The 26,768-nt window shown below is 30.0% G+C and overlaps 2 protein-coding genes across 3 annotated transcripts; one reads left to right on the top strand and one right to left on the bottom strand.

The window, feature by feature from the left end:
- The first annotated feature begins 11,321 nt into the window (after positions 1-11,321).
- LOC110709768 (two-component response regulator ORR9-like) lies at positions 11,322-18,026 on the top strand. 2 transcript variants are annotated; one of them, XM_021888009.1, is made up of 5 exons: positions 11,322-11,592; positions 11,714-11,931; positions 13,441-13,527; positions 13,855-13,922; positions 17,234-18,026. In XM_021888009.1, exons 1-5 carry the CDS (start codon positions 11,448-11,450, stop codon positions 17,526-17,528), a joined length of 813 nt encoding a protein of 270 aa, XP_021743701.1. In that variant the 5' UTR covers positions 11,322-11,447; the 3' UTR covers positions 17,529-18,026. The 2 variants fall into 2 exon arrangements, with proteins under 2 accessions (XP_021743701.1, XP_021743702.1); XM_021888010.1 differs by having other exon boundaries at positions 11,324-11,592; positions 13,444-13,527.
- A 938-nt stretch (positions 18,027-18,964) lies between these two features.
- On the bottom strand, positions 18,965-23,991 carry LOC110709767 (protein disulfide-isomerase-like). The gene is made up of 11 exons (XM_021888008.1): positions 23,674-23,991; positions 22,814-22,844; positions 22,408-22,695; positions 22,136-22,324; positions 21,919-22,044; positions 21,022-21,156; positions 20,812-20,931; positions 20,580-20,697; positions 20,381-20,493; positions 19,802-20,025; positions 18,965-19,409 (listed from the first exon to the last, which is right to left on the bottom strand). The coding sequence occupies exons 1-10, from the start codon at positions 23,862-23,864 to the stop codon at positions 19,807-19,809; spliced, it is 1,530 nt and encodes a 509-aa protein (XP_021743700.1). The 5' UTR covers positions 23,865-23,991; the 3' UTR covers positions 18,965-19,409; positions 19,802-19,806.
- Positions 23,992-26,768: the final 2,777 nt, after the last annotated feature.

Genomic DNA, 26,768 nt, shown 5'->3' with positions numbered 1-26,768 from the left:
ATTACTTCATCTCCTTCCTTCAATCTTCTTCCTATTATTTCTTTCCTTATTTCTTAATTAAGCATAATTACCCATGCAAACATTGTCATGTTATGAATAATTGCAATATAATTCGTATGTCTGTAATTTTAACATAATCACCCATGCAAGCATTGTCATGCTCTTGTCACCCCGTCATGTTAACAGATCAGAGCAAGGTGAATCATGATTCGTCATAAGTTTAGAGTACTTAATTTTCATTTCATTATGAAAAAAAAATTCCTACTTTATGTAAAAATGAAATGATAAGTTGCATCAACTGAGTAGAAATAGAGTAAATATGTTGGAACAGCATCCAAAATATAGTGGATATGAGTACACTAAATAGTACTTCATACTTCATAAAAATTGATCGATTGAGTAAATAGTTTATGTATTATAAAATATAGTGGATATGAGTACACTAAATAGTTTATGTATTATGAAGATTGAGTAATAGGAAGAGTATGAAAATGATCCAACTAATTACGTTTTATAAATGATGATTTATTTAATGACATTATGTTGTTTTTTCTAAATTATACGTACTATATGTGAAGTTTGAATATAATAGTTTGACTGGTACTTATGGGAAGAGGGTGGAGTGCTCCGTGATAAAGTTAATGAAGCAAGTTGTACTTTATTATTAAATTTATTTTTTTTAATCTATGCGTTAATTACATGCTTATGGAGTATTGATTCATCCTCTTGCCTAACAATGTTTGCTCATGAATTTTGTCAAAGGATACAAAATTCATTTACCTTTTAATTTAAGCTACTACTTCAACTCGTTTGTCAATTTGAATTTCATTTCCGCTAGGGTTATCAAATGACATGGCCTAAAATAGAACACCAACAAGCCAAAAGTCTACCAAAAAGTCAATTGTCTCACACTCTCGCATTCTCACCATTGATGAATGATTGATAAACGTTTGATGAAGTTATTCTTGAGTTTTTATCACCTATTAACAATAAATACTCATAATAATACCTAAATGACACCAACATGCATTAAAGCTCAGTTATTTTATAATTATAGTATTAGTTTGAAGACTTTAATATGATCACATGCATATGATACCATTAGGAAAAGTGTAACAATCATTTAACCGAAACCAATTAATAATTCTTGGACTACTTGAGCTATGTAGGTTTATCAAATGAAAAAAATAACTACATAGTGAAGTTCTAATTAATAAAAGACAATAATTAATCCTAGTATAGTATGGTCCCTCCATGAACAAGACACATTTTGGATTGTCCTAATCCTTAATTTTGTAATTGTAATCTTTTGGTTTGATTCATGGGTCAATTCCTAATCTTGATCAATTATTATCCAATCCCTAGTTACTAACTCTAACTAATACTTCATATAATCTTGGCCAAATATATTTAATAAATCGTGCACTCAACTTGTGCACAAACGTATAGTCGAAGCAATAATGTCAGTAATAATATGAAAAAAAAAATAAAAATAAATGAGTTTATATACGAAGTACTTATAATTATAATATATAGTTTGATTTTGATTTTGATTTGTACGTGTAAAATTGAAGTTGAAATGAATGTAAATATATATGTCTGAAAATAGTATGGTAGAGGGAGGTATACCATGTGCATGGTACGCCCGGAAGTACATTACATATATATAAAGAACATTGGGACAAATTTAATGTTCTTTTATTTATATGTAATGTTCTTTTTTTTATATGTAATGTAATGTTTATTTCACCCATTCATTTTCTCTCTCTTTAATACTCTCTCTCCTCTCCCTCTAACTTCTTCTTCCATTTTATTTCTTGATTTTTATAGTTTTTATGCGCTTAATTCATCACTCACAAACACATTTATACTAGATTTTACACTTCAAAATCCGAATTTCACAACCAAATTTTTGGATTTTTCATGATTTGAGAATTTTGGGTATTTTTTTTATTTTGGCTAAAAAACTTGCAATTGAGTGTTCAACTTGCTTGATTTCTACTATTAATTCACTTTATAAGGGTTTTCTACTCATTTGAGGTATGACTTCTCTTTCTTTGTTCATCTTTGTTCTACTTATGAATATGAAACCCTAGGTTGTGCTTCAATAGTGAATTCTCTCTTTGCTTGTTATTTTTACATATATTTTGTGTTTTGTGATAATGTTTGTTGTTCATATAAAGCTTTATTATCATGAAATTACTTGATTGTTTGAATTTTTGGCACTATCATTGTTGTTCATCATTTTCTTCCATGAGTTTGGGTAGTAGCATTTTTCCATTATTTATATGTAACGTTCATTTTCAGAAAGATAATGTTCTTTTATATTTATATGTAATGTTATTTTATTTTTAAGTTATGTTCTTTTATTGTATGTAATGTTCTGTATTTTGTATGTAACGTTCTTTTTGATGTACTCTATGTTCGTTTGTAATGTATAATAAATTATTATAACTACGTTTTTTTAATTTATAAGTAATATTGTTTTATTTATATATAATGTTCTTTTATTTATAGGCAATGTTCTTTTATTTATATATAATATTCTTCTATTTATAGGTAATGTTCTTTTATTTATAGGGCGATGTTCTTCCGGGTGTACCATACGCATGGTACACCCGGATGTACAAAAGAATTATTGTCGGCTGATTTACGTCATTCAAGTAATATTTGGGTAATTTATACGTCCGCAGCTTTTGGCAGAAATGCATGTGATATTGATAAATGTTAACTTCACTTCTTGTATATATATATGCTGCATTTACATAGATTTGACATTGCACACATTTAATTTATTTACTTGACTGATACAAAATCTTAAATTGGATTGGAGTATGTAGCAACTGTAATTGTTTAGTGATTTCAGGTTTGATTGTTGATTTGTTGTCTAGGGTATGAATATGTTGTACGTATATTCAGATAACTGAGGACATGATCAATAACTTCAATTGATCGTGTATCAAGGTATGTGATCAATCATTCGGTCAACATTGTTAGTAAATAAGCAAATTAAACGAAAAAACTTATCTTAATATTGTGTAGACCAAATTGACAATTGCTGCGTCGTGGCGAACTACTAATCTAAAAAACGATTCCGCACTACCTCCCGGTGCAGTAGACAAGCAACAAGCGGTCGCCCTCCAGGATAATCACGCTGCCGGAGTTCATGTGCACTCACAAACGAGACTGAAACTTAGAATACTTGCCCAAAATCAAAGGAGTATTTTCTTAAAGTGAAAGAGGATTTCTGATTTTGTGTGTCTATTCAAAATTGGGAATGCTAAATATGTATATATATATATATATATATATATATATCAATCGATGGAAGGATATGGCAACAACCTATAAAAAGGAAAACGACCAGCATTTTAAGAGGAGTAACTTTCTCTTAATGAGATAATTAAGGGGTTACGCCAATGGTTATTGATGAACGTAACTCCCAAATTAATAACGAGCGTAACTCAAACGAATAGACCATGAATATTGTAATAGATACAATATTCCAATAATAATAAACCGTCAAAGAATAACGGGTGCCAAAAGATAAGATGCCCATAACCCACTTACCGCTACTCAAACAAGTAGTGCAAAACTACTCCAAAGAATTAACGACACAAAGCTTTGACAATTATCAAAGTGGGACTCTCTCTTTCATTTTTTCTCACCTTTCTTTGTGTTTCACTCAAGAACTTCCAACAAATATTATTACTATTAGAACATGACAAATCAATCCTTTAGTGAATTGGTACGTATTGGAGGGAATTCCCAAGACCTTAGTATCAAGGGCAATTCTATGTTTTCAAGTCGTCACCAAAAACATTGATCCAAATCAAGATGACCTATATATATATCATGTATGCATGACATGGCCGAGCATAGCGATACTCCTATAAGAAACATCAATATTTTTATTGAAGGAGATAAATTACTTATTGTTAATATTTTCAGGGAGGCCCAAGCGCCAACTTAACTTATGTCAAATAATAATCACCTTATAGACAAGCAATTGTTAGCTAGGGGATCAGACATGGCCTGGGGCATTCTCATAAAGACTGATTATTGTCATGTTTTCTAACTTACACAATTATGTTACAAAGTTAGTTAGATCATCATATAAGTCAAGTCTATCAAGATATTGATGATCCATTTATATAGCAAATTTTTTTTATTTAATTTCTTTCTTCAAACAAAAACTAGGGTTTAGTCTATTTGTGATATAAGACTACCCTAATTAACCTTTGTGTATCTTAGTTTTTTCAAAAGCATGCATGCATGATAAGAATAACGCTTCCTTCGTTATTTAATACTGCAACACTTTTCTAAAATGAAAATATCACAATACTTATAACACATTATTATTATATTGGAAAAAATTTCGTGGTAAAAAATGTACTATTACCTTATTTAGAGCTCATGGCCACTTAATACTCCTAACAATCACTCAACCCCATATTAAGTGTGTTATATTATGTGAGACTCAAATTTTTTAATTATATATAGTGAAAAAGTGTGTATTACAAGTATTAAAAAACGGAGAAAGTATTAACTTACATGCTTAAAGAACTAATACATATTTCCTCTGTTTTTTTTTTATATAGTTGCAACACTTCTCTTTTCATGCTTGCCGATGCATGATTTTAATCGTTAATATCTTTAATTACCAATCTGTAAGAATTATAAACACTTGATATTAAAATAGTATAAATCGAGACGAATCTAACAAAATTTCACATGACTATATTTTTGCATAGCTATAAATCATCAAAATTAGTCAAAGTGAAACACATGAATAGTCTAAAAGTCAAACTGTTGCAACTATTAAAAAACGGAGGAAATAATTTATTGTAGCATTTTTTATATATATACAAAATGGAAGTATTAACTACATTTTTTTTTTTTTTTTTATGTACTACGTAAATGTTACTTTGTATGAAATTTCTTTATCCAACATACTTTGTTAAAAATAGACACCCTGAAAGGAGACAGACAGATTAACCGTAGTGGTGTCGAAAAATGATCGATCAAGGTCACATAGTTTTCAAAATATTGAGTGGGTCCCTTTTTTTTTTTTTTTTTTTACCGATCTTTACTCATTTCATGTCTCCTTCACAGTTGCTAGCTAAATTGCAAATTGTTCGATTCCCTGAATATTTCATTTTTTTACGTGGTCCCAAATAATCTTTCTTTCTATAAAGCCCCTAATTTCGAGTGTTATTATTCTGCCTCTCAACGTGTGAACCTTGTCTCAAGTACATTTTTTATTCTTGTTTTTATAGAACCAAATTAATTATTTTTTTTTTTAAATTTTTTTTTTTTTTAATAATTGTGTGTAGTTTGTTGTAATTAATTTAATTATCTTTAACTTAATAAAATGCTCGTACTACCCTTTCCTAAAAAAAAAGAAATTAATTTAATTATCTAATTTTTAAAAGGTATCTTTAACTAACATGAAGGTACTTCCCGGCTTGATACCTTATATAGAGTATTTATCATTTTTACATTTAAAAATTTCATAGTTCACACCCTTGTTAAAGTGTTGAGTGTTTGCGAGACACGCGATTGAGTACAGAAACTAAGACTAAATGAAGAATCGAAGTAACATATATAACACACAAAACCAATTAATGTTCCGTGTTTTATGTTTGCGTGTGATGGACGGAGTAGATGATATGCATGTAGTTCTAGGCTTCTAGCTAGATACGACTTATAGCTAGCTTGCTAGTGGACATGATACGATAAACTTTGCAAGTGATACACTAGTAACGTTCACTACGTACTTATTTTCCACCTTGTAGATTAACAATCAAATTAGTACTTTACAACTCGAGCAACCATCTCCTCTCCCTTGAAAAAACAGTAGAAAAGTCTTATGTTGGAGTAAGAATGAAAAAGAAGATAAGAATTTTCTTATTCATGTGACACGCCAAATCTAAGTGGACCCTTGCAATTGAAAATTGTGTTCAAGAGAAGTAAGTGAAAACAACACATCGCTAAAAATAAAAGATAAAACATTCTAAATCTCAAAAAGATCTATGGTTCATTTACATCACAAAAAAGAAAAGAAAAGAGAGAGAGAGAGAGAGAGAGAGAGTTATACTAGACATTCAATTTATCAAAATAAATAAAATAGAGACATTCAACCTAAACAATAAAAAAAATATGGAGTATTACAAATGACTAGGAATGTTAGGCCGGTTAGAGATAGGTCACAATGCAAAAATAATATTCATACCATCATGCAATTTAGATTATATTATATATTTGGGTGCACCATGTAAAAACTGTTGTTTGCGTTCTTTCAACTTATACGCAGTGTTCTATTTAATCTTCTACTTAAATTTAATTTGTGTTCTATCTACTTATTCGCAATGTTTTATTTATTACTTATATATACTCCCTTTGTTTCTATTTAAGTACTCCATTTTAACTAGACTCGTATATGCCGATGTAGAATTTTGACTAATAATATCTTTAATTATTAATAAAGTATAAATTATAACAATTAAATATTAATAAATTATTAATTGAGAGGATTCCAACAAATACCCACAAAAACTATATTTTGTTTATGGAGTAAAGTAAAATACAAAGTACTAATGTTTGACTAAAGTTGCAATTGGAGTACTGAAGTTTCAAAAGTTGCAATTAAGGTACTCAAACCTTGGTTGCAGGTAAAAATTTTGGTGGTGACCTACATCAACAAATTAACTCATTTGTTTTGCTTTAAAAAAAATAAAATAAAAATAAATGCTGAGTTGTTGCCTCAAAAAAGAAAAAGTCATCATTTCCTATTGACAATGGCACAATTAATTATTAATAATTTAAAATTCAAAACCACCACCACCCCAGCCCCAGCCACCTCCCCGCACCACCATCGGCCCAGGCTGGCCGCCAGCACCGCTGCGCCCAAACCGCAGCTCCCCGTGCCAGTCGCCGCCCCTCCCCTACCCTCTTTAGTCACCTCTTAACCACCACACTGTTACCGAAATCAAGGCATATAGGAAGGGGAAAGGGGTCGAATCAAGGCGTGGGAAGGGAAAAAATACACCACCGCAATCGCTGTAAAATTCTCCTTCATCCTCCCCTTCCTACTCCTCCTCCTCCCCCCCCCCCCCCCCACCACCACCACCACCACCACCACCCTACCCAGAATTTCTCATCGGAAGAGGACTATTATACACATGATAACATGGAGAAGCGGACCTTCTAAGAATCCGAAAAAGAAATGGTGTACCTCAATATTATCGACACAGATAAGGATGAATTGATAACTCCGTATAATTGATGAGGATGAGTAGAGAAACTTTAGCAAGCATAATCATGAGAAACGCTAGGAGAAAAAGAAGATTAGAATTCGAAATCTAAGGTAGTTAGGGTTATGCATATGAGGATTGAGGAGTGAGCGTACGACGGTTGGTGCATTCAAGGGGAGGGATATGGCGATCAGAGCAGCAAGGCGCGGCGCTCTGAGGGGCCGGCAGGCGGTCGGGGTGGTAGGAGTGGGCTGCTGTGATAGGTGGTTAGGCTGATGGGGTGGTTTTTTTTTTTTTTTTTTTTTTTTTATCAATATGTAGAAAATCACTAAACATTAGTACCTTCTATTTATTGTGTCAGCAATTTAATTTTCCTTTTTTTCGTCAAATGGTAACCTGTTGTAGTGGGTGAATTTTGGTTTGAGTACCTTGTTTGCAACTTTTAAAACTTGAGTACCTTGTTTGCAACTTTAGGCAAACATTAGTACCTTGTTTTTGTATTTACTCTTTATTTCGATATAAATCATAAATATTGATCACAGTGGGTTAAGTTAATAGTGCAAAAAGTCTTATTAAAGTACTTAAAAAAAGGAGGGATATGTATGCAATATTCTTTTTACTTTACGCAATATCATCTTTAATTATTATGAACATTATAATTATTTTATTTATTAATTTTGAATATCATATCATTTAGTAACTATATATATTTTTTTCGAAAGCAAAATCATGAAGGTTGACGACAATATTTTTTTGGGAACTCCTCTATTGATGTTTGATATCCATATCTAAATAACATCCATGATATTAATGTAGAATATAAAGTAACATGAATTTGTTTAAACTCATTAAGATAGTACTTTGAATTTGAATAGCGGCCTTATCGCCCTTATTAGAACTTACCTTTGCCTTTCTAAAACTTATCTTATATGAAATTACTTATTCTAAAAGAAGAAAAATAAGATGAGTGGAACACATAGCCTTATTCAACATCATTGCATTATTTATGATTTTATATTTAAAATTTGAACCTTGTTTGCATCAACACGACATTTAAAATAATGTACACTTAATATGAAGGATGCGAGTGAAAATTTAACACTCTTAATTTAAAATTTAAATCTTATCCACATCATTGCATTTATGCCATTCTGTATTTAAAAATATCTTCAAATTATATTCGATTGTATATTTCTTTATTGATTCCCAGAATTAACTATATATGAACACATCTCTATAAACAAAATTATATACTTATTTATTTCATTTTTAATGTCACCTAAAAACTTATATCCACCATTAGAAAAATGAGAATAAAACTAAAAATCAACTCGCATCATGGTTTGACATGCACTCCTTCTACAAGGGTAAAAACAATTACCATGATTTGAAATGGACTTCCACGATCAAATTTACCATATAAAGACCAACACTTAGTAGTGGCTACTATGCATAGGATCCATTAATTATGATTTTTTTCCCTTAGTATAGAAGTATGTAACATGCATGTATTATCTCGAATCTCTTTCAAAATTAAAATTGATGTTGGACCGTTCATCTTTAGATTGTACAACTAATTAATTGCATGTTAATAGTTAGATTTATCTTAATTACACCATGTTATATCTCACCAAAAATACACACAAAATATGGATAAATATGGCTAAAATAGATATGGGGCTAATAATAAAACGAAATGAATGTATGTATTAGTAGGCCTCAACTACCCAAGATTTTATATCTTTAAGATATACATATCCTTTGACAAAACATTTGTGGTCCTTCAAAATCTTGGACGCATGATATGATATCCATTTGGAATGGCACGCAATATCTCAATCTTCATTGCATCTTTTTTTCCCCTCTAATTATATGTACACATCTCTATCCATTATATTGATAATATATGATTTGTATGCTATAGGAGATTGAGATCGAAATGGGATATGTACATCCAATCTCATTCCCTCAAAGGATCTTCGCATAGCTGTAATGGTGAAACTTGATTTACAATAATAAAATTTATCACTCAATTTTCACCTTGACCTAAAATAAATATAAATTGATGGTGGGAGAAATATCAAGATGAAATTAGTGCATGATATGCTAGCTCTATCTGTACAGTTTGCTCATTTTTATATGATGAATGAGCAAATCGACTAATTATATATATAATATTTTATCTACCTTACCATTAATGCTTCTATGCATGTATAATTTTATTTTACATGATCATTGATTATTGTTGGATAAATTAAATTTAACTACTTAAAAAAAATATAAAAAAAATACCGTCAAATGTAACTATCATGGATTAAGGTTGCTCAATTAACTATATTGATCAATGTATCTATTTAATTAAATCAAACTAAATTCAATTTTAATCATCAGCAAGAATAATTCTTAACCTCATCTTGAAAAAATTGTAACCCCCCCCCCCTTTTTTTTTTGAATAAAAATTGTAACCCCTTCTTAATAAATAACACAAAAATAATAATAAAATTTCTATTTTTTTTTAAAAAAAAAAAAGAAAAATAAGTAAGAAGCAATAATATAGGATACATGAAAGCATTTGTGTTGATTAGCTCGGATACTACTGCAAAGAAGAAAGGGTAAAAATAAAGCACATGTGAAGAAAATCTAGACAAACAGTATAAATAAAAAAGATAAAGAAGGTTGATATAGCACGAGTAACATGATTACACTTTGATACCATACTACTATCTTTCTTTGACTTGAAGATCTTCTTTACAATTTTTACTGTTGATTTTTATCTATACTTTACTATAAGTCATCAACGTAATCCTCCCCTAAATCAACACTGGGATCCTTAATGATCAACATTAATTATTTTATATTGTCTCTAGAATCTGGATTATCTTATTCTCACGATTTTTACAAGGTGTAATATTTTATTCATCTATCCCATATCAACTTTACCATATATACATGACCTAATATTTTACCACGAAGATTTTTTGTGTTCGTATGTATGTACGTGTGATTTATAAAGGGTATGATATGTCAAGGACTCTAATGGTTGTTGCACCTTACACTTCTAAAATTCTAGAAGTTGTTATGATATATACAATCAGTATGTCATGTCAGATTAGTTTGCATCCTTTTTTTAATGTTCGCATCGAGTCTTGACAGATACACTCTATTGGGGTTTAAGATGTGATATTTTGTATTATATTGATGTGTCAACACAAGCTACATACTCTTAACATTGTTATCTACAATCCATCCCACATACTTAGCGAGTTGAGCTTGTACTAGCTAGCTAGTTGTTATTAGGTAGCGTTCTTTTAATTATTTGTACAAAGAATGTTGATTTTTATTTAGTGCCTCAAATCCGATTAAGTTTTACAAGTAATTACGATAAAAACCCTTATTGATTTCTAATTTGATTTGTAAAATTAGACTAATACGGAGTAATAAATTAAGTAACATTAACAAATTTTTCAAACATCAAGTCTCAGCCTCAGCAACCACGCACTTCGACACATACATCTTCCCCTCTCACCTTCAAACACACACACTTACAACCCCTCCATTCTCATACCTCATGCCCAACCCTACCACAAGTCTACAATCATACTATGTTGCATCATGTCATACCTCACACAATAACACTATCTAATTCATCCAATTCATTGTCATCTCTACCCAAACAAGATACAAACATTTACTAATAGGTTAATCAAAAGTTATTGTATACAGTAAAAGAAAGTAAAAAAAAAAATGCATGCCAATGCACACATATAATTAGAAAATGGTAATGAGAGAGACAATATGAAAGTGGACCCAATTGACCCCACCAAACTCAGTGAGTTGTACCGACGTGTGAACGGCAGAATCTATTCACAGATCTTCCCCAACTCTTTCTCTTACTCCCTTTAGTATCACCTACGGCAAACATTTTTTTTTTTTCATTATTTTTTTTTAAAATTTTTTTAATACTCCGTACTTTCTAATTTTAAAATTAATTTTAATATATTTATTTTTTACCTTCCTTTTTTTGCTTCTCTTGTACTATATATATACAAGTGGACAAACCCGAGTTTTACAATTCTCATTCTTCATTACAACATTATATATTTTGGATCTCTATATTATTTCAATATTTCTCTACCTACAAATATTTTTATATTGTTCTTTCTTTCCAATTTTTATCACTCCGGAAGAAAAATGGAAGCACAAACCCAAATTATAATTCCGAAAAATGAAGAAAATAATCATATTAGAGATGAGCATTTTCATGTATTAGCCGTTGATGATAGTATCATCGAACGTAAAATGTTAGAAAAGCTCCTTACCATCTCTTCCTACCATGGTATGTATACAAATCCTTTTTTCTCATAATTTCGTTCGGGGTTCAGAATTAGTTCTCATATATCGAATTACTCTAACTATCCATCTCGAAATTCTGAATGATTTTTTTGTTACATGTGTAGTGACTTGCGTTGAATCTGGGGATAAGGCTTTGGAGTATTTGGGCCTAGTGAATTGTCATAGCCCAGTTATTGATGATGATGGTCATGTTCATGATGATGATCATCATGATCATGTTGATGATCATCATGATGATGGTAATGATGATGATGATGTTGAAGTTTCCATGATTTGTCCTTCTCTTCCATTACCTGATAATGTTCATCACCACCACCATCAAGTGAGTTTTCTCTTCCTCATAGTTTTTCTTTTTTTCTTTTTACGGGGACGGCCGGCCATAGTGTGTGCTGCCATACAGGGCGGAACACAGGGCCAGCCAGAGTCTCATCTCATATCGTATCATATCATATCATACAGTATCATGTTATTTATTTTGTGACTGAAATATAGAGGGCAAGAATATATTTTCTTACAAAAGTGTTTATTTGGATTGCTTTTGATTTTAAGCGAAGATCTGTTAAGTGATTTTATATTATTTTGATTCTAAAGAATTCAAAAAGGAGAGAAAGTTGGCACCAAAAGCTTCTTGTACTGCTAGATCTGAACAGCTTCAATTGGTTTCAAAAGTGATAATAATGCATGCACCTAATTCACTAATTATAAATTAAAACCAAGAGATCATAAATGTTACTCGTCGGTAGCCTTTGATTAATTTCTATTAGGCCGGAATTGATATATATATATATATATATATATATATATATATATATATATATATATATATATATATATATATATATATATATATATATATATATATATAGTCACATTGATAGTACTGTAATTTGAACTAGTGAACTAGTGATCGATTTGATTAGGCTTTGTTTTGGTGAATATATAATACTACGTAGTACTTTGTAGTATTTATTTTCAAATTAATGAATTGTGAAGGTAGCAAATTTAATTTGAGTGCATTTATATGCGCACATAACTGTAAGCTATCACCAATTACACTTTCATAAATTCAGGTACTATGTCAACTGCTGTTCTAACTCAATTTATTTCTCATATTTTAGACCTCATTGAATTATTACAGTAAATTTCATTGTTTATGATAAGATAGTTATAAAAGCTATTAAATAAAATAATTTAGAATAATGAAGATTATGGTTAACCAAAGTTTTAAGCAAATTTGTGTTGTGTATATCTCCCTAATTACACGTATCGTCATGACATAATATATGCTTAAGACTTCATTACCAAGTTTCTAACTGTAGTAATAACACAATTTGACGTAGTGAGATGCTATATCCTCAAATGATTAAATATATACTTCTATATGGTTATTAATTGTTTGAAAAAAGTTCAATGGTAGGGTAAGAATCTAAAATACTTCTAATACATGAAAAATAAGTATACATTTTACGAAACTTCTAATACATGAAAAATAAGTCGAAGTTGGCTGGGTCACGAAAGAAAGAATATATATGTAATTTGGGTATAATTGACTGTATATCTAACCTAAAATCGAGTTAGAAATTGTAAGGTAATGTTGCTAGACTTACTGAAAACCCGAGCTATCAATAATTTTCATGATATAATTATTTGTACCTTATGTATGATCCAATTAAAACTTTAATGTTTACTTATCTGCTTATTTGAGGGAGCTTCGTTATCTTATGAATTGAAACCCGAGATGATTAATGTATTATTTTCGAAGATTACAACATGTTTAGCTAAATCGTCAAATCAATTGCATGTTTTAATATGATATCCTCAACTTCTTAAGCAGGGACAAGGAACAAGAGTGAACTTGATAATGACAGACTATTCCATGCCGGGAATAACTGGTTATGATCTACTAAAAAGAGTCAAGGTTTTACTCTAAACTCAATACATATTTCCCTAGCAACTTGTACGAAGATCTAGAATTTATTTATTTATTTAAATATAGAATTCCATTAATTTGTTAGTACTATTACGGCTCATTTGATAAGTGATATCAAATGTTGGTAAGTATATAAATAAAAAGTTTGGATGAGCGTTATTAACTTACTATGAACATTAGTTTTACTATCAAATTACACTTAAATTTATTTCCACGGCTTATAACCACCAATACCAATTTGGTTGTCATTAGTACTTTATCATTTTAAAACCAAAAAAGGCTAATAATTCCGGGAAATTTCATTCAAATTGGCAGGAATCCTCCTGGAAAGATGTACCAGTGGTTGTGATGTCTTCTGAGAATGTTCCTTCAAGAATTCACATGTAAGCTCATGTCTTTTTCTCACCTTTTTCTAAAAATAGACTATTCTCTTTTCTTTTTTTAGAAAAATATATTTTCTTTCTAAAATAAATTAAAAGTAATTTCTATAATTTTGCGTTGAAAAATAATACTTAGACGTTAACTAAATAACATAATTGAGATCCCAAGTTATCTTTATATGATATGGGAAAATCTTAAAGAATCTTGGTGCATATTTTGTCCCCCTTGAAAATATTAAGTCAAAATGTGATGTTACATTATTATTATTGGTTTGATTGAAAAGATGCAATTCGTGTGAGCTGTAGGATCTTTGATTATTATCTAATGGCCCAACCTTGTTCCCATTTATTTGTATATTAATCTCATAAAGTATATTATTTTATTCACTTCATTAGATTTACTTTTTTTTTTTGGGTGAATCTACCTAATTACAACTTTTAAAATTTCAATGTAATGATATAAGTATGTAAGTATGTGATATGAAGCCTTAAAAGGGTACCCGAGATTTCGGAATTAAGTATGGTCTACATTATTGTTGTACGTGATTGTAAATAACACAATTTGTTTTGAAAAAGAATTTAAGGGAAATGATTTTGGCACACCAAAATTGATTTTGGCATACTCTTATGTGAGAGTACAGTTTTCTATGCTCTTCTCACATAGGGGTGTGCCAAAATCAATTAAGGGTGTGCCAAAATCAATTTTCGAATTTAAGGTATAACTCTTAAGAATGAGATCCTTTAAGATAGTCATAATAGTAGTACGATACTATACAATGTGTATTTCATTACAATCTTTACCGACCATTGTATATTTAATTATGTTACAAAAATCCCTTTTAAAAGTTGCATTTGATATTAAAAAACAAAAAAACGTAGAAGCACAATTATTCTTAACTAGTACGTACCTCCGGGCAATGCCCCGGGTTCCCTCCACAATTTATATCCTTATGTTTTAAAAATCCTTACATTAATTAGCTACTTATAAAATAATTATAATTTCAAAGGCATTATTACTAATGTCTAACTCTATCCACGTTTGAAACATTAGTTGCTTTAAATGTTCATAATCGGATGGGTAATTTAATTTTACAGTTCCATTGACATTTAAGAATTTGAGTAATCCTAGACTTTATTCGAAACACTTAGTTTGTTAAGTAAAAATATATTACTACCGATCATAAAGTTGTGGCTTATAATTTTTAAAGTATATCATAAATGGATTTTTTTTTTTTTGAAATACTCTTTAACACAAATATTATGATACAAAAATAATAAATTATTAAGATAATAATTATTGAAAATTATAATTAATTTTTTAAATAGGATTATAATTTTATTTGTACATATAAAATATTGGTATTTTATCGAAAATAAAACTCTAAATCGGTAATTTTATCCTAAAATATATCCAAATTTTATTAAAAATAAAACTCTAAACTAACTTTTTTATCTTACAAAATATATCTAAATCTATCCAACATTTTCATCCTATGTGTCATACGAATAATTAATTGCTGTCTACGTGGCGTGACATTTGGCGAAAAGTTAAAATGCCAGGTGTCGTTATTTTGTGGCCTGGCTAAAAGTTTAGCTTTATATATTAGTTATATGATATTTAATTTATCAAAAGGGATTATTCAAATAGTATAAAATAAGATATCTATGTCATTATTGAATTGAAATTATTTTTATTGAACTTAAATTATTTTACTGAACCGAAAGTATTTTTACCAAACTAAAATTATTTTTACGGATTAAATTTTTACTAATTCTCTATTAATTTTATAAAATAAATATATTATAAATGGATCTTATTTTAAAGAACTTTTTAAAACGAATTTTATGATGGAAATAGAACTGAGTTATAGGATACTAAAATTTATGATTAATTTTGTATATATGAAATGTTAGAAGTATATCGATAATAAAACTCTACACAACAATTCTATCTTAAAAAATTTATCCAAAATTCAATCGCTTACTTAGCATTATATCTACCACAATAAAACCTATTTGTCGACTACGTGGCTCCACACTTGGCGAAAAACTGGAATGTCAAGTGTCGTTGTCTCGTGGCCTGCCCGCGAGACCGACTTTATTTATTAGTAATATGATATGATATCCGAGTTGACCAAATATAATACGAATTAGATATATGTAATTAGATATCAAGGATTCACTCGAAAATGATGTTTTACCAGGAATTTTATATTTAATAGCATTATAGAGTATATAAAAATTAAAGATATCTTTATAGTACTACTCTTGTGATTTAGACTTTTCTTAGTATCTAGGTGATTGCTTATTTGATTGCTACAATTAGTATTCGTTTTACATGGAGTCCTTAGTAGTATTTCATTATGACTTTTCTTTTACTAAAAATAGCCTAATGACTTAATTTTGTTTAATTAATCTTTTTTCGTCTATATCAAGGAAACAATCTGGTTAAAAATTTTCGTTTTTCAAAGTTCGTTAGTTTAATACTTTTAGTTATCTTTCTAAACAATGTACATTTGAACATTTCATTATTGATAATCATAGTGGCTATAAAAAATTGTAACAAAATCTAGAGGATTACTAGGAAAAGATTAGAAAGGTATAATTATATTTGATTTATAAAGATGTGTCAATATTTAAAAATAAAAATTAGCAAAAGATTCCCATCCACATGGGTAGTGATTAATATATCCCCCGTAGTATAAGGGCACCATATGATCCGAATTTGTAAGAAAATCTTGTCCACTATACAAATAATTCAATTTGGATAAAAAAAAATACAAATAATTCACTTACTCTTAGTTATTGATTAATGAATAAGGGCCCACTTAGCTTCATAATCATGAATATTTAATCAGAAATAATTTTAATTAGTACATAAAGTACTCCGTAATTGATTGTAATTAGTAAAAATCAGCTAAATTAATATAAAATAAAACTCGAAATAGGGCCTAATATGGTTTAATTAGACTCCGTGAGAGTTAGGTTTTTTCTTTTTAATCTCTTCTGCGTATAATAAAGTAGGTAGAAATTAGTTCAATTTAGTTAAATTAATAAAATAAAATAAATAAATACTTGTATAGAAAGATTCTTGTTACTCAATCAAGTATTCCTATATATGAAACTTATAAACTTCAAATAGGATATTTTTTATAATTACTTATATCATACATCATCGACATTGTGCAACTTCTTAATTTTCAACTACTTCGCATTTAACTAGTTTTGCGAAATAGAGACCATTTGTCTATATGTTACATGTACAAGCAAAGTACTCCGTAATAATAAAAATTGTTGCAATGAACTTTGAATAGGTGTCTAGAAGAAGGAGCAGAGGAATTCTTGCTAAAACCAGTAAGATTATCGGATTTGAAGAAGTTGCAACCTCGTGTCTTCAAAGCTACACCAAGTACAAGTTCTGAAAGTGAAGAAAATAATAAAAAGAGCAACTTTTTAGCAGCAAATGACAATAAAATTTCCAAGGAAGAAATTATAAAAATTATTGCTGATCATCGTGAAGATTACACCAGCAATTCCAATGAAGATGAAACCAATAAAATTAGCTATGAAATAGAGAAATTTGTTGAAATATCCAAGATGAACTTGTAATGTGAATAAATCCATCTTAATTTAGGCAGAGTTTATGAAGTTAAAGAAATGTTGCACCCTATTAGCCAGTTTGATAGAAGAACCAAACGAAAACTTTATTTTTATACTAGTAGACGATTTCAAATCTTCTTACCCTCTTTTTTGATAAGCAATCTTATACTTGACGATATGAATTGAATAGCGAGATCAGTTACAGACTTACAGTAGCATGAGTATGGCTTAGGAGGTTTCATTGGCTAGATTTCCTTAAAGTCGAGTCATAAATCCCTTTGGTACAAGTGCACAAATTAAAGTTAGATGATTTTTTTTTCCCTCAAATCAAATATATGCTTGTATGAGCCTTGGACCTCAAGAAATTGTCTTTTTGTTGTAGCTTGTTAAGTAGTTTGGAGTGTTAGAATCACGCTGATAAGAATTCAAGCAATGTGGTGTATGTTTCTAAGAAATTCTGATTTACATGTATTGATGGATCTTTAGTAATGGTACATTTTATAGAAAGACTTCTCTACGCATTTTTTATTACTCCGTATTGTTTAAAGGATATTAAGATCAATACTACAGGTCTACTGGCATAGATAGGCTTGAGGGAAATCTTGATCATCAATAATAATCTCAACCTTAATGCCAACATTTTATTTTTAAGCTTAAATCCATCAAAATTTACATCAAATACATTAGATAACAAGTGATATATTCTTTTGATGTAAACAATTAACCATTATGTATCAGACTCATGGCAAAATGTTCTATCAAAGATTTAGTTCAAAATTTCAATTCAGGGACAATTTCCATCATACATGTATATACTCTTGAGTCATGTCCACCAAAAACATATACTCTTTGAGTCATTGGCCATTTTTGTGAATTTGGAAAATTCATTTGCGAACTAATAAGCGAAAAAGTGAATATATACGAGGTATTAGATAAATGGTACACTTGAGTGTAAAGTGGACACAAGACAATAAGTCGAGAAAAGGATAGCGAGGAAAATCGTCGCAAGGAGTCAAAGGACTTCAAGGAACTCAAAACTTTCTACTCAGTTGATCAGTTTCAGGCCATGTCTCATTATATTCCATTGTACATTTGTACTATAAGCTGATTTCAAGCTGGTGTTAATTTTGAAGTCGATTATACAGGTCAGTCTTTTAATCCAAACCCATTTATATGCTGAATGGTTTGATTAGGCATTGTGATTTGTGAGTAAGAATCGTTTATGAATAGCTCTTTTACAATTTTCTAAATAGTACTGTAAATTCTACATTGGTTCTTGGGTGTTGGGAACACATCACCTCAAGTTCATTCCACAATTGTTCTTGGTTATATTGGGGGGAAAAAAAAAAGGATAAGGGATCGAACACTTGAGCTAATATTCCTCTACTGAAAGAGGAGAGAAAGAGAGCATCGACATTCTATTGTTCCTTCAACAAGCCATGAGATATTGAAAATCCACAATTAGACTTGTTAAAAGCAAGGCTAGAATTTTTAGCAGTACATGAAATAAGTGACTTAAGATCGAGAACTCTCAGAGTGAGAATGGGCCAGCAAAATGAAGTTAACTAACATAAACATACTTCCTATCAAAAATCCATGGCAACTTCAGATCTCGACGATACACCTTGACTAATTAAACTACCTCCAAAATCGTCAGATCTAAAAAGCCACAAAGCAAGGCCTTAAATTTATTACAGAAAAGAGAGAGAGAGAAAGAGAGTGCATGATACAAAGTAACGAGAACGATAAGGATAATCAGGAAGATGGCAAAAGCCGGGGCAGACCACCACGCTAGCTTATGTCGCGAATCTAACATATAGCTAATCGATGAACGTTCTGTGGTATAAATTAAGTTCCTGTCCATGAATTCCACCATCTTAATCCTTTTTCCTGTAGAAAGGAAAAACCAAAGCTTCTTAGTATCTGGCAGTTTACCATGTCCATAAAAATGCATATGGTTACATGTATCTACAAAAATCATTCTGATGCAAAATTAACCTCAAAACTTTCAAGGAGTACTGACGTAAAATAATTTGATTTTGGAGGTTAAAAAGCTCATTCCACATTATAATTTGCCAAAATGAGTTTCAACTACTAAACATATGAAAACATTCCAATTAAATCAATATTTAGAGTAGCACACAAAATTTCTAGCCTTGATAAATTAAAAAGGCGATAATCTTTGAATATGGTGCAAGTTGATAGCATAACTAGTCTGCATTCATTTGTAAACTTTTCCCACCATTTATTGAAATCAAAATGAGACAGAGTAAAAATTTTACCTAAATTACAACTCGTCCTTAGATGAAGTTTGCTCAGATGAAGTTTCCTCAATAGAAGATTGCTTAGCAGCTGGGTCCCTGTTCTTTTGAATAAAATCAATGATTTCTTCCTTGGTCCTGTCTCCATCATATGATAGAACATTCCCGCTTGCTGTTCTAAAATACAAAGTTGGGTAACCTTTGACATCAAAAGTGTCATCTGGGAGATCATTTGCAGTAGCATCCTGCATTCATCAAGCTCAAATTAGCTTTAACCAATCTAAGATGTTCTCTAAGACTCGTAAATATGACAACACTTGCCAAATACAAAGTAGATTTATTGTAAATATTATTCAAGTTACTATCAAACGCTTAGGAGGCACAAAAACGGCTCATGTCAAACTAGAAAATGATGACAAGCCATCATCTGGTAGAAAATATTTGATGTTAACAGGTCTTGTAATTAGAATGTATACGCAAATTACACATTCAAAACAGCAGACATAACTTAATAAAGATTGAATAAAGTTTAGAGCAGAAAGAAGTTTTCCTAAAAACAGAACAGGGAAAGTTCTTCAAGTGACAAGGAGATATTCTTACAAGCTTGGCAATGACGATATCTTTATCATTTTCAAAGGAAACGGCAACTTCATCCAAGATCGGAGCCAACTTTTGGCAATGTCCACACCAGGGTGCGTAAAACTCCAAAAAAACTGTAGTAATTAAAAATGATAAATACATGTAAAAATAAACATGGGCCTCAATAAGGAAACACAATAGGGCACACAAACATCCTTACCATTTTTGCCGGAGTTGAAAACTATATCCTGAAGGGTGTCTGCAACAACCACCTTCACAGGTTCATCATTGCTTTCAGGGATGGGTTCTGACTTCCTGTGTGCGGCCACCTTGCCTTCCTGCAATATCACATCATTGTCCAGTTATGCACTTATTCACGCATAAATAACTTTTACTAGCAAAACCTCAACTAGAGCCAAAAAAACTGAAAATGCTAATAGAAAATAAATTACACTGTAATCCTGGATCCATGATGCAATTTGATCAGCCTCCACTTTATCTTTAACGTATTTCTTTCCATCGTTGGTCTGGACAATAATGAGAGGTACTTGATCCTCTTTAAGTCCAAAATACTGAAAAAAAGAAATGATACCAGTTAATTCATAGTGTCAATGACAATGACAGCACAAAATTAGCAAGAAAATACAGAAATTTGAATTTACCTGGAGTGCTCCAGAACTGGCATCAAGGTCCCCCAACAAAAAGCTAATACCCTTTGATTTGTATTCTTTGGCAACTTGTTCATATTTTGACTTGTATGAATCAAAATCAATGCTGAAGTTCATGAACAACAAGGCCTGATCCAATTCAAAACAACCTTTGTAAGCCATAAAACAATGAGGAGAGATCTACAAAAGGTGAAGTGACGGAAATAACAGGATAACAGTTGGCACAGCAGAAAAATTAGTCAAAAATTCAACATAATAAACATTTAGTCCGCTAGAAGTGTGCACAAATCAAGTTCACTTGTGGCACTGCCCCATGAGGTCACGGGTGGCGATGAAAAAGATACCCCCGGTTTAGACTACAGTTCTGTTAAAGATATCATACAGAAGCAAAACTAGAAAGTCATTAAGTAAACATTTAAATGACGATTCTGACACTACAATGACTACAACTAATAATAAACCTCAATAACATGACATCTCCACACAGATTAAGACGAGAATTATAAATAAAAGCAATAGAAAATCCAGACATACAATTCATAAGCATCAAATCCAAACAGGGGAGGCAGTGCCTCACAGCGCAGATAAAGATCCAACTTGGTGGATACTTAGGTACTTTTAACTTCAAAATACAAAATGTAATCATGGACAAAAAAGGGTTTCTTAACAAAATTTTCTGCTGTTAGCCAAATTGCTGGTGTTTGAAAGCAATAAGATAATTACGCGAAATTGCACACTCCACATGTGCATATCAGAATCAATGTTCTATGTGATACTTAAAATGCTCACGTCCATCAGAAAAATTAGTTATGACCAAACATGTGATGATTCATTACAAAACCATTCATGGACAATTCCATCAAGTTTGTACAGAAGAAACAAAACATATACCTTGGCATTGGGAGAGTTAAAAAACTTAATAACATAGGGATGGTGTGCTGGGTCCTTGCTGAAGATAGTCACAGTAGGAGTACTGGATTCTTCAACAAACTTCTCCAGAGCTTCCGCATTAAAATCCTACATATTATCACAAGGTTTCATTAGCACACGGAATTACCGTAAGAAACTGCTATGTTGCAAGAAATTTGAAATGAGTAACTTGCTATACCTGAGAGTCAACCACAAGCTCGTCAAAAGGCTTGAACAACCTAAGGGTGGGCTTCTTCACAGATGACTCACCCCTTGGTAGGAGCTTCGCATCAGTAGTGTGACCAAACTCGTAGTCTGAGCGCAACTTCTCAGCCAAGGCTTGGAAGCTAGTGTACTCCTCACCAGAGAGTTCTGGGAATATCCCAACCTGAAGTCGACGAAATATATGAATAGCTAAACACAAAAAACAAAAACAGAAATGAGAATATAAGGGGAAGAACTACAACTCACAATAACAACTTTTTGATCCCCAATGAGAGTGGTAGCATCATCAGCAGATTTAATCTCAACAGATGCAGGACCGCTTTGCTTTTTCAAATACTCAACAATTCCTTCAGCTTCCCTTGGACCCTTGTACTCCTGAATGTATTTCCCACCATTCCTCACAATCTTCAGTGTAGGGTAACCCTTAACATCATATTCAGAAGCAAGTTCCTTGTTTGAGTCCTCATTGGCATCAACCTTTGCCAAAACAATTGGAGGGTCGTGACTGCTCAACAAGGATGCAGCTTTCTCATACTACAAGTTTGATCAAAAAAATCATAACAAGTTAGCTAATGGAACCACAAACAGCGACATTGTTTAATCATGCATTGCAACTAAGATTGTTAAAATCAAAACAAGGAACCACAATTACCTCGGGAGCTAGACTCTTACAGTGTCCACACCTGTAGGGTAGAAATCAATGATCGAATTAGCATCACATGACATTCTCAACTAGTTGCGTAACTAAACGAAAAACGTAATCAGCCATTCAAGTTGTACCAAATTAGGAAATGCGAATGATGAGAAATGGATAAACTAAAAGCCGGAAGGTGTAATTGCAGATACATTCCCTTAATTCCACGACACAAGTAATGTCTTGCAAACAAAAAGTTCCATTTTATTATAATTAATGAAACAGATCATATGACTCCAAACAGGAAAACAGTTATATTGCATCAAAATCTTAGCAATCCAGTCAACTTCTTAAACTTGACTTTTTACTATTTCATAAACCTTTAAAAATAAATCCACAAAATTCAACTTTTAACACTTCATATGCAACTTTGACCTTGCTTTCTTCGCCTAAATTTCCAAAACTAAAATTGTAGTCCTATTTTGTTTTTTTACCAATAATAACTAGATCAACACCAATCTTTACCGATTAAAAGTAGAACCAAATTCATCAGACAAAATAATAATGCCACCTTCAAAATAACACAATATAGATCTAACATTCAGAAAATTTACCCATCAAATTCAAAAAATCCTAAAACAATTATTTATAACAGATATCAATGCACTCACTGATGATTAAACCTTCCAATAATTAACACTCACAATCAGCCAATCACTATCCGATCAAGCAATTTTCTCCAAATTCCTCACAAAAAACAATCAAATCACAGAAAAAACGAAAATTCAATCACTTCCAAAATCCACACAACAATAATCAACAAATCGCAAATCATAAAATAATAACAAATCATCAAAAACAATCAACAAAAATCATACCATGGAGCGTAGAATTCAACGACAATGAAATCATGTTTAGCGACAGTTTCAGAGAAATTAGTGTGATCGAGAGTAAGAACAAACTCCTTAGCATCAGACGATGCAGATGAATCGGTAGACTCAGAAGCAGAGATCGAAGCGAACAAAGCTAAGAGAGAAACAAGGAGGAATGAAACCTTAGAAATCGCCATTTTTTCCCCCAAAATTTTCTCTCTCCTCAAAAAAACTCTTTCTAAGTTGTGTGAGTTCAGTGCAAGTATTTTTTGCAGGTTTATAACAAGAGAGAGAAATAGAAGTGGAGGAGAGAGAAAGTAGGACAAAAATGTAAGAATCACGTGTAAACTCTCTGTTGAGAGAGAAAGTTTTTTTTTATTATTATTATTTATTATTTATTTATTTATTTTGCATTTTTTTGCGTGTAACTTGGTTTCTTAGAGGTCAGAGTTTTGACATGGCATGTTTTGATTGGGTGGTGATTCGTGGAGATTTTTTTTTTTGTTTTAAGAATTATCTACGGCTTTAATGTATTTCTACGTATAGGATTATGGATGTACTTCGTATTTAATTAATAATTGTGATAAAATATGACGAGGTTTGTCCAATCGTTATTTGCCACGTAATTGTCAAAAAAAATGAAGTATTTTTTTCCTAGTGGAGATTTTTTTTGGGAGAGATTTCTTGTTAAGATCTTGTATAAATATATAAAATCCTCTAATTTCCAAATACTATGAAATATCAAATTTATACTTTCACATTATATTATTATTATACAAGTATGAAAAGTGTGATTTTCAAAAATTAGAGAAAGGATTGATTATTTGGCTAGTTAATTAATTGATTCCAAATCTTAAGGGATTTATATACCATTTATTTTTAGCAATTTATAAACATAGAAATTCTAGCCTACTCTCTTGGCCTTATGTTTTACCAAACTTAAAATATTATTGTTTAATTTAAATTATTTTTATTTACATTGAATTATTATCGCTGAATTAAAATTATTTTTAGAAATTTAAATTTTGTTAATTGATTAAATATTATGTTTCTTTTTTTGAAGTTTATTGATATTTACTAATTGAAACTACATTATTTTATTTTTACTAAACTTAATTCTTATAAAAAAAAGTACGAGTATTATGGATCATAATACTAACACATATTATCAAATACGTCAACTAGGTGAGAAGTGACACATATTTGGTAGAATTAGTGAAACAAAGGGTTGGAATTTGTGGTAACTAGGTAAGTCCCGTGTCATGCACGATCATAATTACAGTTTACAACAAATAAATTATAAATAATGGTATTAATTCAACAATAATTTATCCAAAAATAATATTTATAACAAAATAACTTGAATTTTAACTTATACTAATACCAAATACGTACATGTTATTGAATTGGATTGTATAAAATAGTAATAGAAATAAGAAGTTTTAAGGTTTTGTATAAATGAATGAAAATATTAGCTTAGGTTAGTTCCCATATACAAACTCATATACATTTGCCCTTATATTTTGTTGACACACTTTGATCGGTATTATATGAAAATTTAGTTGAATTTATTTTACTTTAAGATAATTAGTATTCCGTAATCAACTTTTTTAAATACATTTTTTAGTGAGTAGTATGGGTTTTTAATTTTTTTTAATAATCACATAAATGTTTATAGTAATTAGATTGAATTTTCCAATATATAATTTTGTTCGGTTGTTCTTATAAAAGTTATATCTAATTTTAAGTGATTTTTCTTTTTTATTTAAAATAAATTTTATTGTCAAATAATAAAAGTTGGAGAAAAAAATTTGATAATATTATAATAATCTTGGATAATAATATATTACAATACTTTATTTTTAATCTAAGTTAGTATTTTTGTAACTAAAAATTTCCTAGTATATACAGTAGAATATATGTAAAAATAATTAATTGAGTATAATTGGATTAAATACGTTGTCAAAATGGAAATAAGTATTATTATAGGTTATAAAAAGGATGTCATTAAAATCTAGCAAAAAAATAAATAAATAAATAAAAAGAAAGAAAACAAAGGAGGGAAAATTTTTAACCAGGAAATGACAAGTGTCATTTCTGGTTTTGCCTTTAGTATAAAGTTATTGATGATTGATTGATTGATATTAAAATACCCTTTTTTCTTAAAATATATGTTAGTATTTTTGTAATTAAAAGTTTCCTAGTATATACAGTAGAATATATGTAAAATAAATTAATTGAGTATAATTGGATTAAATATGTTGTCAAAATGAAAATAAGTATTATTGTAGGTTATAAAATGGATGTCATAAATTTAATAGAAAATGACAAGTGTCATTTCAGGTTTCGCCTTTAGTATAAAGTTATTGATGATTGATTGATTGATTGATATTACAATATATTACAATACCTTATTTTTAATCTATGTTAGTATTTTTGTAATTAAAAGTTTCCTATTATATACAGTAGAATATATGTAAAAAAAAATAATTGAGTATAATTGGATTAAATACGTTGTCAAATGGAAATCAAATCTAATATATATATAAATAAAGTAGGCGTTTTTGGAGAGCATTCGGAGAGCCATGTAAGAAATATAATTATTTCGACCAATAAGAAAAAAAATTTATTTTATTTTTGAATTAAAAAATTATATTGCCATCTAGATAAAAGTAACGAATTATATTTGATATATCTAAAATTTTAATGCCATGTAGATTATAATCTAAGAATTAAATTATTTTAATGGAAATAAATAAAGTAAAAATATAGGAAAAGATAAATTCATTAAATCAATACTACGAGTATAAGAAATACAAAAAAATATAGGAAAAGATAAATCTCCAAAAAGATATTTGATTGGGTTCAAATTATGAAAATATCCTACTCTTCAAAAATTATCTCCACGTAACTGTACTTGGTGGTGAAATATGGTGGGTTTAAATATTAATTTTTTTTTTTTTAAATTTATGATATGGTGAAAATTATCTTCACGTAACTAAACTTGGTGGAGAAATATGGTGGGTTCAAATATTAATTTTTTTAATTTATGATATGGTGGAGAAATATGGTGGATTCAAATAGAAAAATACGTAACTATA

This window comes from Chenopodium quinoa, unplaced genomic scaffold (genome assembly GCF_001683475.1).
Source record: "Chenopodium quinoa cultivar QQ74 unplaced genomic scaffold, ASM168347v1, whole genome shotgun sequence".
Lineage (NCBI taxonomy): Eukaryota > Viridiplantae > Streptophyta > Magnoliopsida > Caryophyllales > Amaranthaceae > Chenopodium > Chenopodium quinoa.
Note: the sequence above shows the minus strand (reverse complement) of the source record. Positions and strands in the feature narration are given on the sequence as shown.